The sequence below is a fragment of the Vulpes lagopus genome, chromosome 1 (genome assembly GCF_018345385.1).
Source record: "Vulpes lagopus strain Blue_001 chromosome 1, ASM1834538v1, whole genome shotgun sequence".
NCBI classification, from domain to species: Eukaryota; Metazoa; Chordata; class Mammalia; order Carnivora; family Canidae; genus Vulpes; species Vulpes lagopus.
The window spans coordinates 129,666,437-129,690,461 of record NC_054824.1 but is presented as its reverse complement, the minus strand read 5'-3'; the positions used below and the strand labels follow the sequence as shown (position 1 = coordinate 129,690,461).

At 33.4% G+C, this 24,025-nt stretch overlaps 1 protein-coding gene across 1 annotated transcript in view; it reads left to right on the top strand.

Moving 5' to 3' along the window:
* CCDC178 (coiled-coil domain containing 178) overlaps positions 1-24,025 on the top strand; it is a 376,460-nt gene that overhangs the window by 102,802 nt on the left and 249,633 nt on the right. The window contains exons 12-17 of the mRNA XM_041749242.1: positions 400-583; positions 10,209-10,271; positions 11,718-11,879; positions 13,336-13,449; positions 17,766-17,911; positions 22,685-22,844. Coding sequence (XP_041605176.1) covers positions 400-583; positions 10,209-10,271; positions 11,718-11,879; positions 13,336-13,449; positions 17,766-17,911; positions 22,685-22,844 — 829 coding nt within the window. The remainder of the gene's footprint in view (positions 1-399; positions 584-10,208; positions 10,272-11,717; positions 11,880-13,335; positions 13,450-17,765; positions 17,912-22,684; positions 22,845-24,025) is intronic.

Genomic DNA, 24,025 nt, shown 5'->3' with positions numbered 1-24,025 from the left:
AGACACAGGCAGAGGGAGAAGCAGGCTCCATGCAGGGAGCCCAATGTGGGACTTGATCCGGGAAATCCGGGATCACACCCTGAGCCAAAGGCAGATGCTCAGCCACTGAGCCATCAAGGTGTCCCCCCACCCCCAAAAGCCTTTCTTATCGATACACCTATCCTTTTGCAATTGAGCAAAGCTTGACAATTAGGAGTAGCCAAGAGGAAAAGCAGGAAAATAAATGGAATTTTGGGTCATATTATTTGTATTCAAATTTTAGTTAAGAATCTGTTTATTTTATATTTTTGGCAACATAAAGTATGACCTTGTTCCTTTTTTGCTATTATTAAATGTATTTGCCTCTATATATGTTCTTTTTGAATAATCATATCAATCTTTTTGCTTTATATTTTACAGTATAAGGAAAAAATCAGAATTGGAGTCTGAAATACAATCTTTGATGAAACTAAGGTCAAAAAATGATGAATTTCTTAAACAGTTATACAAGGAAGCTTATCAGGTTGGTGCTGTTTTCCACCTAACCAAATTTAAAACAGAAGAATTAGAAGAGAAAATAGCAGAAGTGAGAAGAAAATTCAAGGTTTGCATCTCTGTGTTCTTCTTAGTTGTAAAAAATGGTAATTAACCTCAATTTTATTGATTTGTTGATGACAGTTTGATTTTAATTTAAGCCATAATGGTCTTTTAAAAATAAAAGACTCCTTCTATTAAATCTGAATAAAGTCATTTCTCTTCAGAGGCCCAGCATAACTAGAAGAGGAATGGGACTCAGTGTAACTAATCAACCCTTAACGTCTGCTTTTTGCTATTACTGACCTTGAACTACCTGGTTAATGAGAAGAGTAGTGCTTGGTTTAAACTCGTCCTGAATATCTAATCTATAATAGTTCCTACCTATGATAGGAAGGATTGCTGGGAAGTGCCCTTGCACCCTTACTAATATAAGAAAAGGGATTACCTACATCAGGCCTGTAAATTACTGGATTCCTGAGTACCAAGCAATGCTGAGTAGACCACAATATTTCCGTAGACACAACTGTTCATAGGCCTTAAGTCTCTTCCTAAGTGAGAAATAAAATGAATATCTACTCCCTGCCACTTGGCATAGACACTAACAAAATTAACTTCACATTGCCATACATAAGGGACCACTTTACTAGGGCTACCTTTGTCTACCATACATCATACCCATACTCCCCCCTTCTTTGGCTTTTTCTCATTGGAAACTTATTTTTTTTTCCATTGGAAACTTATTATCATAAAATTATCTGTAAAATATAGAATCTATATTATGTGTTCAAGTCTTGTAACAGCACTTTATTCAGTGAATACTTTCTCTTGTGCTTTCTAAATATAGAAATCTTTGATTCTCTTCCAATAAATGTTTCTGTAACTGAGAGACTGGGATTTTGTTCCTGCATTGAATCCAGCTGTTTGATGGACTTATTGTACCTGTATCCCTTCCCATGGTTTATTTAGTGGGTCTCTTATATCATATATGTTCCAAAGTTAATATGAAATAGAAATTATGTGCAGTAAAAATTAACCTCAAAGTTATTTTAAATATATAAAATGTGTGATTATAGATATAGTTTAACATCTATAATAACACTATAGATATTTTTCATTAGTTTGTGTTTCCCTCTGGCCAATAGTTACGTTTTGTTTTGTTTTGTTTTTTTCATCGAGGATATCAGTGAAGATATCAACCACTGATTCGGTCACTTAACAATGTGCCTTAATTTTTTCAAATGACAGGAAACCTTTGTTCATATATTTAGATCATAGCTGTCACAGTCTGCCTTCAATTCTTCACCTATATGGCTTCACTAGCCTGAGGCACTCATCTATTAAGAAGGATGTGTTGAATTATTTATTTTTTCTAAGGTTTTCTGATGCCCTAATATACAATTTATAGGTTGAGTGCAATTTTGATGTAACTCCACTGTACTTGTATTGCCAACCTAAGACAAAATATAAGTGTCCCTCTGGTTTTATTCAAGCAAAATTGAAGAAACTGTTAATCTGGTCCTTTCCCTACCTAATAGCAGCTGACACACAACTAGAAAGAAGCAACAGAAAGAAACTACACATTTTAGGAAATAATTCCCCATTGCTAAACACTTCCACTGAGCTGAATCTGTAGGACATTAAATTTCTTTGATATACACATGTTTATCTATGTCAGAGTGATAATGAATTAAAAATAAATTTCTAGATAGTCCTTAGATAATTCAGGTTTGGAGTAATGCAGGTTTGTAGTTTTGTTTTTTAATGACTCCAATGTCTTTCATTGACTAAGTGACACAAATCTATATAATTTTCTGACTCTTGGCATCATGTTTTTCTTGCAGATAACTTTGTATATTTGTTGATTCTGACCTGACATTAGTCCTTAATTTATGTCTTCTAGAAATTATAGCATTAGCACCTCTGAGCTAGCTTTGAGAAAGAACCTTTTGAAACCTTAGAAGTAGAAGTTCTGAATTATGTTTCCTCAAACTAATGCACCTGTCCAATGCCTAGTAAGATTTCAGCAGTCATAGACTAAAAGCAACCCTGAACAATCAAGGTATTTAGCAGTTTCCGGATTCTTCCAGCTATTACAGATGACTTGTCCCAGTTTTTTCATACCTTCAATCCCAATAGTTGGCCTATTCAGAAAAGACATGATTAGCCAAGTCCCAGTCTAAAATTATCCACAGTAATGAGAAATAAGTCAATAAAAGGGTAATATGTATTCAATTATGGTATTGATAGAATGAACAGAAAATCATTCAGGGTTGTCTGAAGAATTTAATATTGTAACAAGAAAAATCTTGAAAGCTTTTATCAGATAGTATGTACTTCTCAACATTTAAATAGAAGGCTTTTGTGCAAGCTACAGGAATTTGGAGGGTTTTTTATTTGAACATACTGGAATTTTGATGGAAAAGATGAACATCAGGCCACTCTGGTTGTAGGTTAAAATCATAGTACTAGAACTAAGTGGAACTTAGTAGAAAAGAAGAAAGGAAGTAGAAAGGAAGATAGTTTTCTGAAAGCCTATTACAGGCTAGACTCTTTATACATGTTAATTCAGTGTTTGTAACACTGTGAAGATGTTATTAGTGTGTTCATTTTGGGATGAAATGGTTTGCTTAAAGTAGCATAGTTTTTGGGTAGCTGTGTAGAATTTGGGGACAAGGTTTTCTGATGCTGATGTTGATATAAACTGGTGAGTTAGACACTAAGTAGACATATACTCCAACCAAAAAGATTCATTCAGGCTCAGAATTTCAAAATAACCATATTTGAGATCACCTTTTAGATTTTATTTTTTAAGGGAATTATTAGGATCACAGCAACAATGAGAGAAGGAACAGTGATTTCCCATTTACCCCTTGCCTTCACACATGCTTATAGCCTCTGCCATTATCAACATCCCTCACTAGAGTGGGATTTTTTTTTTTTTTTTTTACCAATAATGAACCTATATTGGATCATCATAATTATCGATATTTATAGTTTATATCACAGTTCACTCTTGGTGTTGCTGTGTACATGCCTAGATTCTGAACACATATATAGGAATATGTATCCATTATAGTAGTATCATACAGAATATTTTCACTGCTCTAAAAATCCTCAATGCCATACCTGTTCATCCCTTCTCCCACTGATGGTAGCTATGGCAACCACTGATATTTTACTATCTCCATAGTTTTGCCTTCTCCAAAATATATATGGTTGAAATATACGGTATGTAGCCTTTACAGATTAGATTCTTTCACTTACTAATATGCATTCAAATTTCCTTTATGTCTTTTCATGGCCTGATAACTCATTTCTTTTTAGCACTGAATAATATTCTATATCTGAATTACCTTAGTTTGTTATGCATTCACCTACTGAAGAGCATTTTGGTTGCTTCTAAGTTTTGGCAGTTATAAATAAAGTGTAACTTTAACTTTTAACTTTATAACTTTGGCACTATAAGTATCCATTACAGGTTTTTATGGGGACATAAGTTTTCATCTCCATTGTATATGAATGAAGGAACATGATTACTGGATCTTAAAATTAGTATATATTTAGTTTTGTAAGAAACTGCCAAAGTGCCTTACAAAGTGATTTACCATTATGCATTTCTACCAGCAATGCATGAGAGTTTCTGTTATTCCAAATCCTTGCCAATGGTTGATGTAGTCAGTGATCAAGATTTTTGGCCATTGTAATAGCCATGTAGTAATAACTCTTTGTTTTTAGTTTACATTTCCTTAATGACATATATCTTTTCGTATGCTTATTTGCCATTGTTTGTCTTTGGTGATTTGTGTGTTAAAGTCTTTTGCCACCTCTCCCCTTTTTTTTACTTATTCCCAACACACAACATGGGGCTTGAACTCAGGGCTCCAAGATCAAGAGTCCCATGTTCTACTGAGTCAAGCCAGGTAGGTGACCCAATGTCTTTGACCCCCTTTTTAATCAGATTTTTTCTTACTGTTGAGTTTTCAGAATACATTGTATATTTTGGAGAACCGGTCTTTCCTAGATTTGTCTTTTGCAAATATTTACTACTAGTTTGTGATCACTGCTTCCATTTCTTTTCATTTCTGATATTAGGAACTTGTGTCCTCTCTCTTTTTTCTTAGTTTGTCTGGCTTCAGGCTCATCAATTTTATTGATATTTTCAAAGAAAAGATTTTCTTTTCACATTTTTAACTGATTTTTTTCTGTGACTTTGTTTCTAATTTCATTGATTTATGCTCTTAATTCTTTTTTTTTTAAAATGTTGCTGAACCATTAATCCCCTAGCACCATGCTTTATTCTTTCCACCCCCAAGCCCCGCCATGACTCACAGACCAACCCCCTCTCCTCCTACCGCCTCCCACCCGGGAGCTCGGCTCTGGGCACAGAGAGGCTGGCCACACCGAGATCAAGTTGCTGGATGGAAGTTCCGTTTTATTTTTTTTTTAATTTTTTTTTATTTAATTTATTTATGATAGGCACACAGTGAGAGAGAGAGAGAGAGGCAGAGACATAGGCAGAGGGAGAAGCAGGCTCCATGCACCGGGAGCCTGACGTGGGATTCGATCCCGAGTCTCCAGGATCGCGCCCTGGGCCAAAGGCAGGCGCCAAACCGCTGCGCCACCCAGGGATCCCTATGCTCTTAATTCTTATTATTTCTTTTCTTCTGCTTAGTTTTGATTTAATTTTCTCTCCTTTTTCAGTTTTCTAAGGTTGAAATCTAGATTATTGGTGTTAGGTCTTTCTTTTTTCCTAATATGTGCATTTAGTGCTATAAATTTCTCTTTAAGCACCGCTTAAAGCACTGCTTTAAGCACATTTAATTCTGGAATCTGTATCCTGATAAATATGTAGATTCTAAACAACACATTGAAAGTAATAATATCTATTTGTTGAATGCTTCGTGTGAATATTGCCTCAAGTAAACTATTTTATATGCGTTGTTTTCTTTTACTTCTGCAATAATTTTGTGGAAAAGAAATGTTATCCTAATTTTACATATGTGAAAACTAATATTTCGTAAATTTGTAGACATACTGATATAGCAACCATGATAACCAGTACTCAGTGTAAGTTGGTAGAACGTTTCTGCAAAGTAATTTGTTAGTATATTTAAAAGCTTTATCTATTGTTTAAATTTTTTATTATTGAAAATTTTTTATTATTGAAATATAGTCAACATATAATATCATATTAGTTTCAGGTGCATGACATAGTGATTCAAAATTCTATACATCACTCAGTGCTGACCACAATAAATGTAGTTACTGTCTGTTACCATACAATGTTATTACAATATTATTAATTATATTCCCTTTGCTCTACTTTTCATCTCCATGACTTATTTATTTTACAACTGGAAGTTTGTACCTCTTAATTCCTTTCACCTATTTCTCACATCTGCCTATGCTTCTCCCCCTCTGGCAGCTACCAGTTTCTTTTTGTCTGTTTGTTTGCTTGTTTTAAATTCCACCAGCCAGCATCATTTATTGACTAAACAGTCTTTTCCTTATTGCATATTCTTGCCTCCTTTGTCATATACTAATTGAGCATATAATCATGGCTTTATTTCTGCACTCTGTATTCTGTTCCACTGATCAGTGTGTCTGTCTTTGTACCAGTACCAAATTGTTTTGATTACTAGAGCTTTGTAGTATATTATGACAACTCTAGCTTTGTTCTTTGTCAAGCTTGCTTTGGCTACTAGGCTCTTTTATTATTCCATGCAAATTTTAGGATTATTTGTTCTAGTTCTGTGAAAAATCCTATTGGTATTTTGATAGGGATTGCATTGAATCCATAGATTAGTAACTTTGGGTAGTATAGATATTTTAACAATATTAATTTTTCCAATTCATGAGCATGATATGTCATTTGTGTTATCTTCATTTTCTTTCATTAATGTTACAGTTTTCATAATATAGGTCTTTCACATCTTTGATTAAATTTATCCTAGATATTTTATTATTTTTGGTATGATTTTAAATGGGATTGTCTTCTCAATTTCTTCTTCTACTTTATTATTGATGTATAGAAACACAACAGATTTCTATGTATTTTCTTGTATCTTGCAACTTTACCAAATTCATTTATTAGTTCTAATAATTTTTTGGTAGTCTTTAGTGTTTTCTATATATAGTATTATATCATCTCCAAATAGTGACAGTTTTACTACTTTAATTAATTGAATACTTTTTATTACTTTTTCTTGTCTGATTGCTGCATCTAGGACTTTCAGTACTATGTTGAATAAAAGTCCTTAGAGTGAACATCCTTGTCTTATTCCTGATATTAAAAGAAAAGCTTTCAATTTTTCACCATTGAGTATGATGTTAGCTATTGGCTTGTCCTGTATGGCCTTTAGTATGTGATATGTTCCCTCTAAACCTACTTTGTTGAGAGTTTTTAATCATGAACAGATACTGAATTTTGTCAAATGTTTTTTTTTTTTTCTGTATCTATTGAGATGATCATATGGTTTTATGCTTCATTTTGTTAATTTAATATATCATGTTGACTGACTTGTGGATATTAAACCAGCTATATGTAGAGAACTCTAAATATATTTGTAATGTATAGTTAATTAAAATTATTTCTAAAAACAAGACTTAAAGATTTGCATTCAATTGGTCTAAGATAGATTCTTGCAGTCAACTTTACTGACTGGACCTAAAAAGGAATATACCAGAAAGTCCCAATGCATATCTCTGGGTTTGAGGATTCAGGTTATTTTAGTTTTACTCTTTGTAATTTAAAAATGTTTCTACAAAAAAAAAAAACATATGTTTTCATGTAAAAAGAAAGATAAAATAGTGCCTTTGTGTTTATTTTTAGAAAGAATCTGTTTGGGCTGCTACCTGGATTTTTGTTAGAATCCTGGCCACTAAACAGTACTCTAACAATGTAGAGCCAGAACTACTCTGTCCCACTGATTCAGTCCAACTCAGTTATTTTCATAACTACTAAATTTTTCTATATGATTATAACTCTTAATTTGAAAGTCTTTTTTTTTTTTTCTGTTCCTGGTTTCAGACCTTATATAATTATTTGCGTTCTCTAACTTTTGTCTTAGCCCCCCTCCATCACTGAAGAGCATACTGTTGTTTACTTCCTTGATTCTGAGCTTATATATATTTATATTTAGTGTTTACTTGTCTTTTCTCTCTGAAAGTGAGTTTCTGGACACATAGCATTGTTACATTGCTCTTCAGTTCTTTGTCTTAGCGTAGGAGTCTCTTCCAGTAGAATAGCTCTTTGCTGCCACCTTCTGGTTTTTGGCTGCTAAAGCCAGGCAGCAGGTCAAAGGTGACTTTCTTTCCAGCACCTAAGAATGCTCCCTCTTTTCTTTGGCTTCTTTCAAGCTCTTAAAAGTGATCTTTGATATATTTGATATATTTTATTCTCCAAACTAGAACTGACTAGTTGTCACAGAGACTTTATGTCTCCAAAGACTAAATTTTCTACTAACTTTTTACAGAGAAAGCTTGTTGACTTCTGCTCTGACTTCTGCTCTAAAGAATATAAGACTCTAAGACTAGCAAGTATAGAGGGCAGCCACATCCTTCAGGGATAAGTATCCAAAGAAGGAATAAGCATGTAAAAGGCTGCCTTCCCCCAAAGCAGAGTAAAGTCTTACTGGAGAGAGTGTGGCTATGTCTCGGTGAATGACCATAATAAGCCACTTGCCAGAGATTTTGATGGAGGTTAAATGGAGTTTCTGGGTAGAGAACCTTGCTACAGGGTAAGCACCATTGGTTTTCTGCATACCAGCTGGCAGCAGTTCTGCAGAAAGAAAAGGAAATAACTGGAATCAGAACAGGGATGTGAAGCACCTTGCTGCCTGCAGCCTTATAAGCCCCTCCACTGCCCTCTATTGATAAAGCCTAACTTAACTCCAGCTGGCAGAAGAAAACTGCTTACATATACAGCTCTAGCATCTCAAATTAGAGTTAAAAGAGTGGATTTAGAGCTAAGAGGCAGTAATGAGATAACTGGCACAAATACATAGTGCATATGCAAATTTCTCTAATTCAGTTGGTTTCTATATGTAATTTAGCACCATGCATTGCATTTATCTCAAAACTTGATTCTACTTTAAAGAGTTGCCTACATTTAAAAAAATTGTCTTTCATTACATTGACATTTTTACATTGACATTTCTTGAAGAGTCTAGACCTGTTATTTTGCAGAATATCTCTCACTATGGATTTATTTTTTGTTTGCTCATGATTAGATTCAGGTTAAACACTTTTGGCAGGAAATTACTTAGTTATAATATTGTGTCAATGGAACATCACAAAGCACATTGTATAACTTTGTCTCATTACTAGTGATAGTAAGTTTGATCATGGGTTAACATTATGACCAACAGACGTGTTCATTTTCCTGTTGTAATTAATAAGTACTCAATTGAATGATATTTTAAGAACATGCAATGTCTTTGTTTCCCCCAAAACAACTTCAATTTAGCATCTATTGATAATTATTGGTTGAATCCATTATTGTAATAGTTGTGAAATGGCAATTGTTGTGGGCTTTTATTCCCTTTATAATGAATTGGTAATGGGAACTGAAAAGTCTGGCACAAACTGGATTGCAGGCCATGTTCATGAAAATGACAGTCTTCTTTCAGTTCTGATTCAGGCACTTGTCTCTGGATTTCCTACCACTTCACCTGTCTCCCAAGTCTCGGGAAAAAAGTGTATAGGCCTGGTTTCACTTTCCATCCTTAACATGATGTTTATAAATAAGAATATGTGTGATTATGATATTTCAGTGGATCTTGGGTTTCTCGTTATATAAAGAAATTTTAAAAAACATATATTTTAGTTTGAAAGAACCTAAAACTTTTACAATTTAATTACCCAACCTAGGAACCAAAAGAAATTTGTTTATTTGCTAACTCATTTGTTAACAATTTATTTATTTAGGAAATGTTCTTAGAACTACTATAATTCTTTGTCATTCTCCAGCCTCTCTTCTTGAACATTGTCAATAATAGTTCAATTGATATTTTACTAAGACCACACTCTCTTGTGTTAAGTTTATCATAATATGTATCCATTTAATCCTGATAATGTTTTTAGCAGCTACATGATTCATATTGCATAATTAAAAGGCAGCATCTCTGGTTGCGTGGTAATGTCGAGTATCACTGTGCAGACTTTAAATCCACATTTTTTGCCCACTAATTTCCAATGAATGATTTTTTTTTAAGAAAAAAGAAAAAAAATCTAGCCAAAAGGAGAACATGATCACATTTTATAAACTTCAAACTTAAATTGTGTCTGTCTTGTTTTCAAAATTGATTGTGTGCCTTCTGGAAAATAATATTAAAAACAAACTGATAGTTTTACAAAGAGGAATTGAAGACTAAAAGGGAGGAATTGAAAGTTTTTCCCTTTTGATTACTTTGGTATTTTAGTTCAGGGATATAAAGTATAATAAACTGGACTGAACTGAAATTCTATATTCTATTTCTTGGTCTTATGTCACTTACTACCTTTGCTTCAAATAACACAGGGAGTTTTGTTTGTTCAGTTGGTTGGTTTTTGTGTTTTTTTGTAATACTCAATTCCTAATGAATATTTTATATTATAATATAAGTAAAATATATTTTGTGTTAGGAATTGTTTTTAATAATATTTTGATATCCTATAAGTAAAACCTTTTTTAAAAATTTGATAATATATAGGGTAGAGAAGAATTCTTGAAAAGACTCACCCGAGGTGAAGTGGCTAATGGAATGATGATTCAGGTAATCCTAATTTGGTTTCAATATTTTCTTCTTCCTTTAATTTGCATTGTACTTAGCATTTTAAATTTGCCTGTAATGAGGCATCTTTTCACTACTTGGTTTGCAAGCCAGCAGTTTTCTCTCCTTAGCTGATGACAGTTGCCCTCTGTGTACGACTAGCAGTATCTGATCATGCATAAAGAAACTGACCTCCCATACACATATCTCATTTTGTGGCTTAATGGGAATTTCTGCCAGTCTAGTAAAAGGGCAGTGAGATCTTATTCCTAAGTGTCTCTTTAGTTTGCTTTGTGATGATGTTATGCTTTCTTTATTTTTAGTGCCTTTCAATTGAATTTCTTTATTTAACACTTAAAGAAAAATATACTATGATATTTCTACATAAGATTTTGAAATTAAATTATTTTAGCTAGCAAAATCAATTTTAATTTTTTTTTAATTTTTATCTATCACCTGCATATTCTCTGGAACCAAGGTTGAGTATTTCGATCTTTGGCATGTTTCTAGAATGCCTCTTTCAGAAATATGTAAATACTTGAAATTATAAAAATAAAATCAAGAGGCAAAACATTTTATAAACTTATTTGAGGTTATCTGCATCTCTGGTCTTCTTTGAAATAAACACAAATTGTGATTTTTTTTCTGTTAGGAAATTTGGCATTTCCTTTTTTTTAAATATTTATTTATTCATGAGAGACACAGAGAGAGGGGCAGAGACACAGGCAGAGGGAGGAGCAGGCTACATGCAGGGAGCCCGATGTGGGACTTGATCCCCGGACTACAGGATCATGTCCTGGGCCAAAGGCAGACGTTCAACCACTGAGCCACCTAGGCGTCCCAAATTTGGCATTTGCAAACATATAAAAGCACTGTCTCTCCTACTTCTATATGTTGAAAATGCCAAATGCTTCTTCTATGAATATATATGTTCAGTAATTCCATAATCTTCTAGCCCTTTCTGCTTAATATTGTATCATTAACTTCTTATTCATTGATTTCATTGGATCTTAGATTACAGGAATTACATATATATCAATATTTGTTGTTAGTGTGCTTTTTAGCCTTATTATCTTCCAGCACTTACTTAAGAATGTTTGATTTTTATTGTCTATATTAAATTTTTTCTCACATTTTTCTAGTAATAACTATGCATTGTTTAAAGATGCTATATTCAGACTTACTGCTTTTTATGGTGGCATAACTTTTTTAAATTTTCAAGAAACAAACATTACTGCCTGATTTACGATTGAGACTCAATATTTTTTTTATTTTTAAATTTTTAATTCCAGTTAGTTAACATACAGTAAAATATTAGCTTCAGGTATACAATATAGTGATTCAGCAAGTCTGTATATCACCTTGTGCTTATCACGACAAGTACACTCTTTAATCCCCATGTTTAGGTAATTAATAACTGAATGAATTATTTAAAATCTTTTCTGGCAGAAAAAACTGTATTCTATTCAGGAAGAACAGATACTTGAGAGGAGGGAGCTTTTGGAAAAGAAAGTAACGTATGCTCTAGCACTGGCAGAGCTAGAGACACCTCTGCTTAAACTAGAAGAAGATGCTGTAAGAATCAGAACTACTCACAAAGAACATTCTGATGTAAGCATTTATAATTCATCCAGAAGCTTATTTCCAGGAATATTTAAGTCAACAAATCATGTATGTGATTTTACATTATTACTTGGAATATTATGATTTCATATAGGAAGCCATAAAAGCATGAACAAAATATATATTTTATGACCAGACACTATTAGTGATTGCCCACTATGTTAAATTTAATTCAAAGTGTTCCTGCTTATTAAGAAAATGTGAAAACTGTGTTTGTTCAAATATAAAATATATGCATCTTGATATTTTTATAGTAAATATTCGATGTATGTAGAAGAAGTTAAGACACCTAGGATGAAAAATAAAGCAAATATCGATAAAGTATTTTCAAAACAACAAGTTTATGGCAGTAACTGATATTACTAGCCCTTCCCAAAGAAAAATTTAGTAGAAAAATATGTATGCATCATGTCATTAGTCTTTTGGAAAAGTAGAGGGTGTGGTAAGAGTTATATATTCTTGTCCTTAGATGCAGGGAGGACATACATATATTCATTTGAGCCATTTTGGCAACAGGATTTTTCTTTGTGAATGATGATGTAAGTTTATAATCTTAGTTTTCAGTAATTTTCAGTATTTTTTTAATTAAAAAAACTTCATGATTTATAAAATGTTCCCACTATGAAAGTTTATTTTGATCTCAAAACCTCCCTATGAAATAGCCATGGCAAGTTTATCCGTATCATAGACTGCAGAAAACTTGGGCCTAAATGCATGAAGCAACTTGTACAAGGGCATAAAACATGGCAACAACAAATTCTGAGTATACTACTGTACTCAAGATTCTTAATTGCTTATCCTAGAGCTCATGTAATGAATATATAACCAGTACTAACACCTAGTGAGATAAATGATTTTAATAATGGCTCCTCCTTACATTAGTGATGGAAATTTATTAATTGCTTCAAAAGCCTCAGTATAATCATCTGAGTATAATGAATTCCTGAAGAGATTAATGACTTTTATCCCCCTTATTTTATAATAGCCATTGTTTTATCTCATCTTATAGTTCAGTAATCTATTTTTGTTTTTATTATATTTTAATAGTTTATAAATTGTAAGAACTATCAATTTAACACAAACTTGAAAATAATAGGTTTTTATGTATTTTTGGTCATGATTACTGACAATTTGTATTTGGAGTTTTAATTTTGGTTAAGATATTTTAAATATCATATTAAAAACTTAGTTGTTATGTGAGTTTGTTAGTTTTTGTTACTTAGCTAAAATTGACTAGAAGACATTGGTTTTCTCAAGTAATTCAAATGGAATATTGGGATGTGGATATCATAATATGTTTTTATAATTCATGTGTGGTGGTCCTTTTCCTTTATGCCAAAATATATATTGTTATTAATAAAATAGTTACTTGGGAGCCATTTGGTCTAAGCCAGGGTAATTGGATTATAAATGCTGCTCATGTTAATTTCTAAATGTCTTCTAGATGTTAAATGATATAACTGAGAGGAGAGACTATGTTAAAAGAAATGTGGAAAGAACAAAGAAAAAATTGCGAAGAAAGGGGAAGAAAACACGTGATGCAATAACAGAAACTGGGGTAAAAATTTAATGTAAAAAACAATTATGGATTTTCAGCTTCTTTATGTCAATGAAAACTGCTCAAGCAAATTTGTCTTAGGTGGATGCCTCTCATTTCTAATTGGTTGCACTAAGTAGTTTCTATAACATACACTCATGCACACACACAGTTTCTCTGTCTTCATTTTTTTCTCTCTTACAGTGCTTGCTTTTTCCATTGTACTAGTACGTCCTCCTGTTAATCTCTCCTACTAAATAGAGGTAGGAGTTTGTATTGTATTAAATAGAACTATATTTCTACAGATGAGACCCAGTATACAGACGGAAACATCTGTTAATATCCGACATCTCAGTTTTACCCTCAATCTCGTGTATCGGCAACATGAACAAATGGTCATATATCAAAGAACTCAGAGCTTTTTCCAAGATAGAAATATTTGCTCCCTGAAAGTCCTCATCTCTAATATTCTGCTTTTAAAGAGGAAGTGGAGATAGTCACCCATTGTCTTTAACTTGCTATCCTCTGGATATATTTTAAAGTTTATACCAATTAGATTTGTTGGTGGACAGCATGTAGGCTATGAGATAGAGGTATAATCATATCATTTTTTAAAAGTTTGCTCTGTAATAGGCCACAGAAAAAATATAAAAATTATCAAGGAAAATAATAACAGGAACAGATACTAATATTTTGCATGTTCTCTATATATGAGACATTATTTTAAGTGCTCAGACATATCAACCCATTTCAACTTCATAATTACTCTATGGAGATCGTAATATTTTTATCCCCATTCTACAGTTGAAGAATCTGACGCCTTGTTTTTGAATTAATTTGTTCAGTTTCACACAGTTCGTTAATGGTGGAGTTGAGATTCACTAAATCTGGCACTGGCATTAGAGTCTGTGCTCTTAACTATTCCATTATTCTGATGAGATCATACAGGTTACTTTCGTTGGATAAAATGAAGCAAAATCAAACTCAATAACAAAAAAATAGAGCAAAAAGAGAACAGATTACTTGAAATATTTTTTGAATTATATTTTTTCATTATTATTTGTTTCTGTGTTGTTTTAGAAGCATAAATTATTGATAAATGACTGATATAAACTACAGGAAAATTTATGGAACAGGCCAAGGCAATACTTTAGTGTTACCAATAAATTATTTTGGTGAGAAAAACTTAAAGTACTTAGCATATCTATAAGGAGAAAAAGAAGATAAAAACAGCCACGGAAAAAATTAAAAGAGACATAATTATATATTAGTAAAAGAAAGAATGCTATTTTGCATAAAATTTTGTTTTAAAATTTAGATGATAGGGGATCCCTGGGTGGCTCAGCAGTTTCGCGCCTGCCTTCTGCTCAGGGCGTGATCCTGGAGTCCTGGGATCGAGTCCCACATCAGGCTCCCTGCAAGGAGCCTGCTTCTCCCTCTGCCTATGTCTCTGCCTCTCTCTCTCTCTCTGTGTCTCTCATGAATAAATAAATAAAATCTTTAAAAAAAGTAAAATAAAATAAAATTTAGATGAGGTATATAATTTATTTATAAAATACAAGTAATGAAAAATGAATAAAGAGGGAAAATCACAATAAGAGTAGAATGATAATTATAGAATAAATGTAATTTGTCTATACTCTACCACTAGCCACAAGAACAAGCGTAGGGCCACCTAGGTGGGTCAGTCGTTTAAGCCTCTGTCTCTTGATCTCAGCTCAGGTCATGATCTCAGGGTTTTGAGATCGAGCCCCACATCAGGCTCTGTGTGGGGCATGGAGCCAACTTGAGATTCTCTATCTCCTTCTTCTTCTGCCCCTCTCCCCTAGCTTGGACATGTGGATACTTTTTGCAAACCAAAGATATCATGGAATATTGCTATGTGTTTGTGGAATTGCAGGTAGTTTGGTATGACCAGAGAGCAGGGCACCTATTATAAGAGTGAAAAGAGATGACTGTAGTGAGATGGGTGATACGCAGATGAAGAAATGCCTCATGTACCATACTGTTGAACCCCAAAATGTTATAATGTTAAACATCATTAATAGAATTTACTAACAGTTTTTATGCTGATAGATGTACAAGCCATGCTGTAGGCCCCATTTCTGTCTTCTAAGAGTTTTAGACAAATAATTTTTAAGACAGATACTTTTATCTTTTACTGTGGCTAAGCATTTCAATCATGGGCCAAGCTAAACATGAATTACTGAATTTTTACTATTTTTAATACTAATTTAAATCTTAGGGATAGATTCTAAACTTATTTAGATAATAAACATAAATATATTAAATCTTAAATAAAAATTAAAAATATAATTTGAAATAAATCATTCAGAATCTGAATATAATCTGTATTACCTAAATTTTTTTAAATATGTGACTTATAAGTTTTAAAGATAAGGAAATGATGGAAAATGTTCTATACTAAAACATTAATTAACTGCTAATTCAGATTTTTAGATTCTTTCAGGTCTGGACATGAAAGTATTCTTGGTTTGGAAGCCTTCAAATTATTGAAGCCTGTGTCCCCCAGGCTAGAGAAAAAATAAGCCAAATAGTTGCCGATTATAAAAGTACTGTTCTATGCCTTTCTTCCCATTTGCTCTGGTGGCATTTCAGACTTATCAAAAGACTTACAAATGGCTCTGGCGGGGGAGGTCCCCAAACTTTTACTCAATAGAGACGTGTAGATTTGTACTCCTGATTGACATGCAACATTTAACAGCTTCTCTATAGACTCATCTCATTATAGTGAAGTTTCTGATATTTTTGATGCCATGGAAGGGGATTTGCTATCCATATTTATCAGAGGTCACTGATGATACCTATTACAGTTCCAAAATGCCATTTTTTTGCTTTCCATTCCTGTCTGCAGGAAGTGTGTGTGTCTTTCTTTCCTTTAGTATAGAGTCTTCTGACACCAGATTCAGCACCACTGAATTGGCAGGTATGCTCTAAGTTGTTGATACTATTGCTTCTGATGTCTTCTCAGTTTTCTGTGAGATCTTCATTCAAGATTAAGGTGTGAATTATGGAATCTGACTCAAAAGTCAAGTTTAGTGATAGCATTGCTGTACTCAGAGTTGCCTATCTTCTTTAACTCTGATCTACTTACTTTATTCCATACTTGTACCTCTTCACACTTTTTAGGGGGTGTTGACTTTTCTCTCAGTAAGAATATAATATCACCAGCAGTTATATTATATAATATAACCAGCAGGCTGGTCACATTGAAGGATCTTAGTCAGCCATCTTTAAGCTACACTCAGGTATTAAACACAAACAAACAAAAACAAACCCACAATCTTCATTTATCAGTAGACTGATTCCAGAACTTTCAGAAAAAGAAATGGAGGGTATGAAAATCCAAATAGAGTATCCAGTGTTGAAAGTCATAGACAAATAGATTTTTTTTTTTTTAGATTTTATTTATTTATTCATGAGAGACAGCGAGAGAAAGAGAGGCAGAGAGAGACACAGGCAGAGGGAGAAGCAGCAGCCTCCATGCAGTGGACCCGATGCGGGACACGATCCCAGGTGTCCAGGATCATGCCCTGGGCTGAAGGCAGTGCTAAACTGCTGAGCCACCAGGGCTGCCCTACGAGATTTTTATAGAAAAACAAATATAAAATATTAGCCTTTCTTAGTAAAGTCTATAAGAGTAGTGGAAGAATAAGGAAGCATATGGGGGAAAAGGGAAGAAAATGGGAGCAGAGAGAGCAGCTGAAATCAGCTGGGAGAGTAGTACTAATTAGAAGCAATGCCAGATGTGGGGAACAACATTCAGTAAGTCAGTCATCCAGTCAGTAAATTATTCAGTCAATATAAATATCAACAGTCATGAAGGGATTATGCAAAAAATAGATGCAAAATCAAATCTTTGGTCTGGAATTGTACAGGCCAGCCTTGGAAAAGTGTATTGGTATTAAATGTCAACTTCTTTTGTTTGAAAAATCAGGACAATGTATATCCTTGCCCAACTTCAATGTACAAGTTTGAAAAACAGCAACCACATGTTTATTTTGAAAGGACATGCCTTTAAGATGTGCATGTACTGGGGTATGAGAAGGGGGAGACAGTGCAGAGGAGAAGGATAAAAGGGAGACTAAGGAGAGAGACTAACTATATAGTTAGTTGTACGTAATCTTTTAGGAGATCTTATCAGATGTAACTATGGAGAAGAGAAAGAACATAAACCTAAGTTGTTACTTACACTGATAAGAAGATACTATTTGCTTTTTTATTATTCACATGGCCAAATGTAATTATGTCCTTAAATTGCAAGGATTTGAAAATTCTAGTATTTATAATAAAACATCTTTGAATTTATTTTCCAGGAAAAACGCTCAATAATTTTCAAAGAAATAGAGACCACTAAAAGTAAAACAATGATTTATCATGCAAAAATAGTTCAATTGAATAAGAACTTAAAAGAAAAAGAGAAAGAAAAGGATATTTTTGCTCAGACACTTGAGAGTTTAAAGTAAGTACTTAAATTTTATCAAAGTAATTAAAATATTAGATGTTCAACGTATTATCTATAAAAGAAATAAGACCAAATTTCTTTAAGGTTTATTCTTAATTGTTCCCACTAATTTCAGTATTTCTCACTCACATGACATGGTTAATAATACATAGTTTTTCACCCAACCTTTTTAGTAAGTTTTGAAGTAAGCCTTTAGAAATAGTCTGCAGAATCTCATGTAATTTGTTCATATTTATTGTCTTCAGAAACCTCTTATTCAGTTCCTTTATTAGCCAGGGGCATACCTGACAAGGGTTAGTAAGGTTTTTCACTCTCCATAAACCCTCACTTAGAATTTACATACTCTTCCTTTATGGCTTTTTGGTTCTTTTTTTTTTTTTTTTAAAGATTGTATTTATTTATTCATGAGAGACACAGAGGAGAGCAGAGAGAAAAGCAGGCTCCCTGCAAGGAGCCTGATGTGGGACTCGAATCCAGGATCCTGGGATCATGACCTGAGCCAAAGGCAGATGCTCAACCACTGAGCCACTCAGGTGGTTCTTATTCTCTATTTTGTAATACATTGAGAACAGAGCTTGAAGGACTTCTGGAAGATATGCAGTGTTCACATTTAGGAATTATAGTTTGATTTAAATAAGGCTAACACAGCATTAGCAAAATCATAGCACTTGTGAGGGATAAAATGTCAGAAAAACAGTTATGCACAACTTGATTATCTTACACTATGATAAAATGAAGTCAGTGCACTCAATAAGGATTTATTTAGCTGTTACTACTGTAGGGTAAAAACTTATGTTCAAATCATCATACAGCTTTATCTAAAAAACACAAAATCATATTCAGTGTATCACGTAAATAATCAAGGAATTATGTTTACTTCGAAAGATATTTATTCATGTTATTTAACATCTGTAAGAATATTTTGAGATTCAGTGGTATAAATCTAAGATTATATAATTCACATTAAACTTATAAAGATTTAGTTTAGGAGCTAGTGAATTTCTTTTCCTCAGAATTCTTATCATTTCAGTTCTAATATTTTCTTCTATTCTGTGGCTAGATTATATTGCCTCTGGAACAAGAGTGGTTATCGTATCCCAGTGAATCAGTTCCCTCTCCCAACTTGACAAAACTGCCTTCTCACAGGAAAAAGAGAAAGAAAGCTGATGCTGTGACAATGTTTATAGATCTTTTAATTAACGATGATGATGGATAATGTCAAATAATATTTAAAGTTATTGTTGATTGACTTCCTAATGTACCAAGCACCTTGTGGGCAATCTGTGTACCTTCTCTTATCCAATTCTCACAGCAAATTTTCAAATTATGTAATAACATTCTCATATGAATACTGAGGAAATACAAGCTCAGGGAAATTAAATGATTGTCATTGTACAGGTAATCAGTGGTAGAACCAGCTCCAGTTTAGGTCCATCTTGTTCCAAAGTGTGTACTTTTGCAACTGTGCACATGGACTTCCTAAATGAGAATTGGAAAGGAAGATTGTTGCAAATAAACTGTGTTAGTAATAATCTCGTATTTTCAATAGGTGATTGTATCAAGTTAATCATTATTTATTGAGAGTGCGTCTAGTGCCAGACACCAAGAAGGACAGAAACAACAAATGGGAAGGTGTAACTTCAAGTAACTAAAGATAATTTTAGAAATACAAACTTACATATGCAAAACTATTAAAATATGAGGTTCAGAATAATAGCTGTTCTTGACTCTAATTTTTACAATTGTAAAAGAATTTAAACCATGACCCATAGGAATTCAGAATTTTTTCTTTTTATCACTATGAGAAAGGAAACGCTATTTTCTTTTCTTTCTTTCTTTCTTTCTTTTTTTTTTAGGAAACACTATTTTCATGCAGAGATATGCATATATAGTCTATATAATGTATATGTGGGTACATATATATAATTAACTAATAAAAATGCCGTATTGAATGTAATCCAATATCAAAATGCTTAGCATAGTGAACAAAATATATGTGGTCAAGATACAATGATAGCAGGGAGCAACTATGAATGTAATCCAATATCAAAATGCTTAGCATGGTGAACAAAATATATGTGGTCAAGATACAATGATAGCAGGGAGCAACTATGAGCAACTTTTTTGGCTCTGGCCATACTAGCTCTTCCCCATGTGAATTTCATGGTTTCCACATATTGATACTAGTGAATATCTATATAGGATACCGCATAAGAATTTTGGATGTTTTGGTATGAGTGATGAAGTGGAAAAAACATGGGCAACACAGATTAAAGGGAAGACCTTATTCTATTTGTTTTTGGGTTTTTTTTTTTTTTTAGAATTTTTATTTTATTTTATTTGTATTTTTTTATTGGAGTTCGATTTGCCAACATATAGCATAACACCCAGTGCTCATCCTGTCAAGTGCCCCCCTCAGTGCCCGTCAGCCAGTCACCCCTACCCCCCATCCACCTCCCTTCCCCTACCCCTTATTCATTTCCCAGAGTTAGGAGTCTCTCATGTTCTGTCACCCTCACTGATATTTCCCACTCATTTTCTCTCCTTTCCCTTTATTCCCTTTCACTATTTTTTATATTCCTCAAATGAATGAGACTATATAATGTTTGTCCTTCTTCGATTGACTTACTTCACTCAGCATAATATCCTCCAGTACCACCCATATCAAAGCAAATGGTGGGTATTTGTCGTTTCTAATGGCTGAGTAATATTCCATTGTATACATAGTCCACAGCTTCTTTATCCATTCATCTTTTGATGGGCACCTTCCACAGTTTGGCTATTGTGGACATTGCTGTGAACATTGGGGTGCAGGTTTCCCAGCGTTTCCCGGCATTTGTATCTTTGGGGTAAATCCCCAACAGTTCAATTGCTGGGTCTTAGGGTAGTTCTGTTTTTAACATTTTGAGGAACTTCCACACAGTTTTCCAGAGTGGCTGCACCAGTTCACATTCCCACCAACAGTGCAAGAGGGTTCCCCTTTCTCCACATCCTCTCCAACATTTGTTGTTTCCTGCCTTGTTAATTATCACCATTCTCACTGGTGTGAGGTGATATCTCATTGTGGTTTTGATTTGTATTTCCCTGATGGCCAGTGATGTGGAGCATTTTCTCAAGTGCTTGTTGGCCATGTCTGTGTCTTCCTCTGTGAGATTTCTGTTCATGTCTTTTGCCCATTTCATGATTGGATTGTTTCTTTGCTATTGAGTTTAATAAATTTAATAATTTTTTTTATAGATCTTGGATACTAGCCCTTTATCTGATATGTCATTGGCAAATATCTTCTCCCATTCTATACGTTGTCTTTTAGTTTTTGACCTTGTTCTATTTGAAAGGAGAGGCTCACATCTAAAAATGTGAAGAAAAGAGTTGTTCTCAAATTTCAAATTTCTGGTAACAGCCATAGTAGAGAAAGGGAGGGCAGCCCAGGTGGCTCAGCGGTTTAGTGTTGCCTTTGGCCCAGGGCGTGATCCTGGAGACCTGGGATCGAGTCCCACGTCGGGCTTCCTGGATGGAGCCTGCTTCTCCCTCTGCCTGTGTCTCTGTCTCTCTCTCTCTGTGTCTCTCATGAGTGAATAAATAAAATCTTTTTTTTAAAAAAAAAGTGGTAGCCGTCCTTTAAAAAAAAAGATTATTTAGTGTTGAGCTGCTGAATCAGAGTAAGACAAAACTGGACTTGCATTCTGGTTCTGTATTTACTAGTGAGCTTATATAAGCTAATCATGGTGAAGCTTAGTTTCTTCATCTGTAAATCACTGTAATTATTATTCTTTTATAAGGTTGTTGTTGTATTAAATGAGATATTATATTCAAAGCACTTTAACATTTCGCCTCCTTGAAAACTTTAGTCCTGCTGCCTTTTTAGCCAACTGCAATTGATTCACTTTTCTATACCAGCAAAGATAAAAACAAATATGGGTAACATAAAACTGTGGTGAGCTTTTGCAGCTCTGTTTATTCTGCATTCTGTGTTAGTGATCAACTCTGGCAATTATTTCTTAAGTGTGTTTGTTTTCAGTGTTGTTTTAACCACTTTTTGATGTTTTTTTTCTACTAGTGTTGTTCCTTATTTAAATAAAAATCATTTAACCTCTGTGTCAGAATATACTTAGTTACAGATGCCAAAATATACACACACATGCACATGCACACATAAACAAATATTAACACAACAGCTTGAACTAAACATGAGGGAAATGTGTCATCTTATATAATAGGGGCTCTTGGGTAGAGTAAGCTGCAGAGTTGATTGATTTAGCAGCTCAACTTTAGGTACTCATTTTTTTCTCTTTCCACTGATATAAAGCTTGTCCATTGATATAAAGCTTGAAAACATGACCTTCACATTTAGTAGATGTTGAGCCTTTTCTACATAGAATTAGGTCCTTGTCTTTCATCTTATTAGGCTAAATTAATATGTATGTTCACTCCTAAATAATTAGCCACTTGCTAGTTGGCTTAATCTATTTAGATGTATTGTTGGTGTTATATGCTGCATGGAGGAGGGGTTCTTTTGGAATGACAACAAAATAGAAGCATGCTGGGTAGGCAACCAAGAGAATATACTAAATTTCTCCAGAGATTTCCTTCCAGCTGGATCATTTAGAAGTAGCTCTGTGGAGGTAGATCTATAGAAAGGATTAGGGAATTTTTCCCAAACCCTTCAGTTCTAAGACTTTGCAATATTGGCTCTTTTAAAATGTATCACAAATGTATTTAAAAAAATAAAATAGGAATTGATTAGTGGCAAATACATTTGTTTCTTTGTAGGAACCAATTTGTAACTATGAGATACAAAAAGGAACATGCTCAAGCTGTGTTTGATCATCTTGTAAGTGAGAAAAAAATATATGAAGAGAGACTTTATGAGGAAGAACAGAGGTATCGAACACTCATTACCATGAGGCAAAAAACTCTGGCAGATATTAAAGTGAGTATTATTTTTGGACTGTCTTAGAATGAAAGAAATACAGTGATAGTCCAACTAGCAGCTAGTTTGAGGCACCCATTTTTCATCTTAAAGTAGCAAAGATGTTTAAATTTTAAAAGTAAATCTCGTAGCATAATAAGCATGTCACTTCTTATTTTTTCTTATAAGTAAATATAGTCTTCACACACTATATTGTACTTTTTGGTGCATCTTACATGCACTCTCATTTTGTTGTTACAGACCTTCCTTGACTTGTGAGGAAGTTATATTCCAGTAAACTAATTGGGATTTGAAAATATTGTCAAAATTCATTTAATATACTTAACATACCCAGCATTATAGCTTAGCCTAGCCTACCCTAAATATGCTCAGAACACTTACATTAGCCTGCTGTTGGGCAAAATCATCTAACACAAAGCCTATATTATAATAAAGTGTTGAATATTTCATATAATTTATTGACTACTGAGCTGAAAGTGAAAAACAGAATAGTGTGGGTACAAGATGGTTTTAAGTGTATCAGTTGTTTATCCTCATGATCACACGGCTGACTGCAGGCTGAGGTTTACTGCCACTGCCCAACATCGTGGGAGAGTATCCTACCCCATACTACTAGGCTGGGAAACTATCAAAATTCAAAATTTGAAGTACTGAATGCATATAGCTTTTGTGTCATAAAATTTTAAAAATCACGAGTGGAACCATTGTCAGAGACCTTCTATACTTGTTTATTTTGAAGTCTACTGGTTTAGAAGTATATTTATTCCAGACCCACTTTTATGTTTTTAATGGGAGGTGTAGGAATAGTAAAATTTTGTTTCTGAATAAACACACTGTAAATGTTTACCAACTCCTTTTAAAGAATATTTCATGATCTTTTCCTGTAGAAAATTTTTGCATGGGTTTTAATTGCACTGTAAACCTGCTAGTTAGAAACAGAAATTGTAATATTTTTTAGATTTGAAGTTTAAGTTTTATAAAGCTATACATATTAAATTTCTTATAGAACATGAGCAAATGATATATATTTAGTTAAGTGATTCCTATCCTTGTTTTATATTTTGGATTAGTTTTTGTTACATTTAAATGTAATAATGAATACTATGGTGTTTTCAGTATATATATATTAAAATTGCTTATTCTTGAGAGATACAATGGGAAATTACTCCTAAAAAATAAAG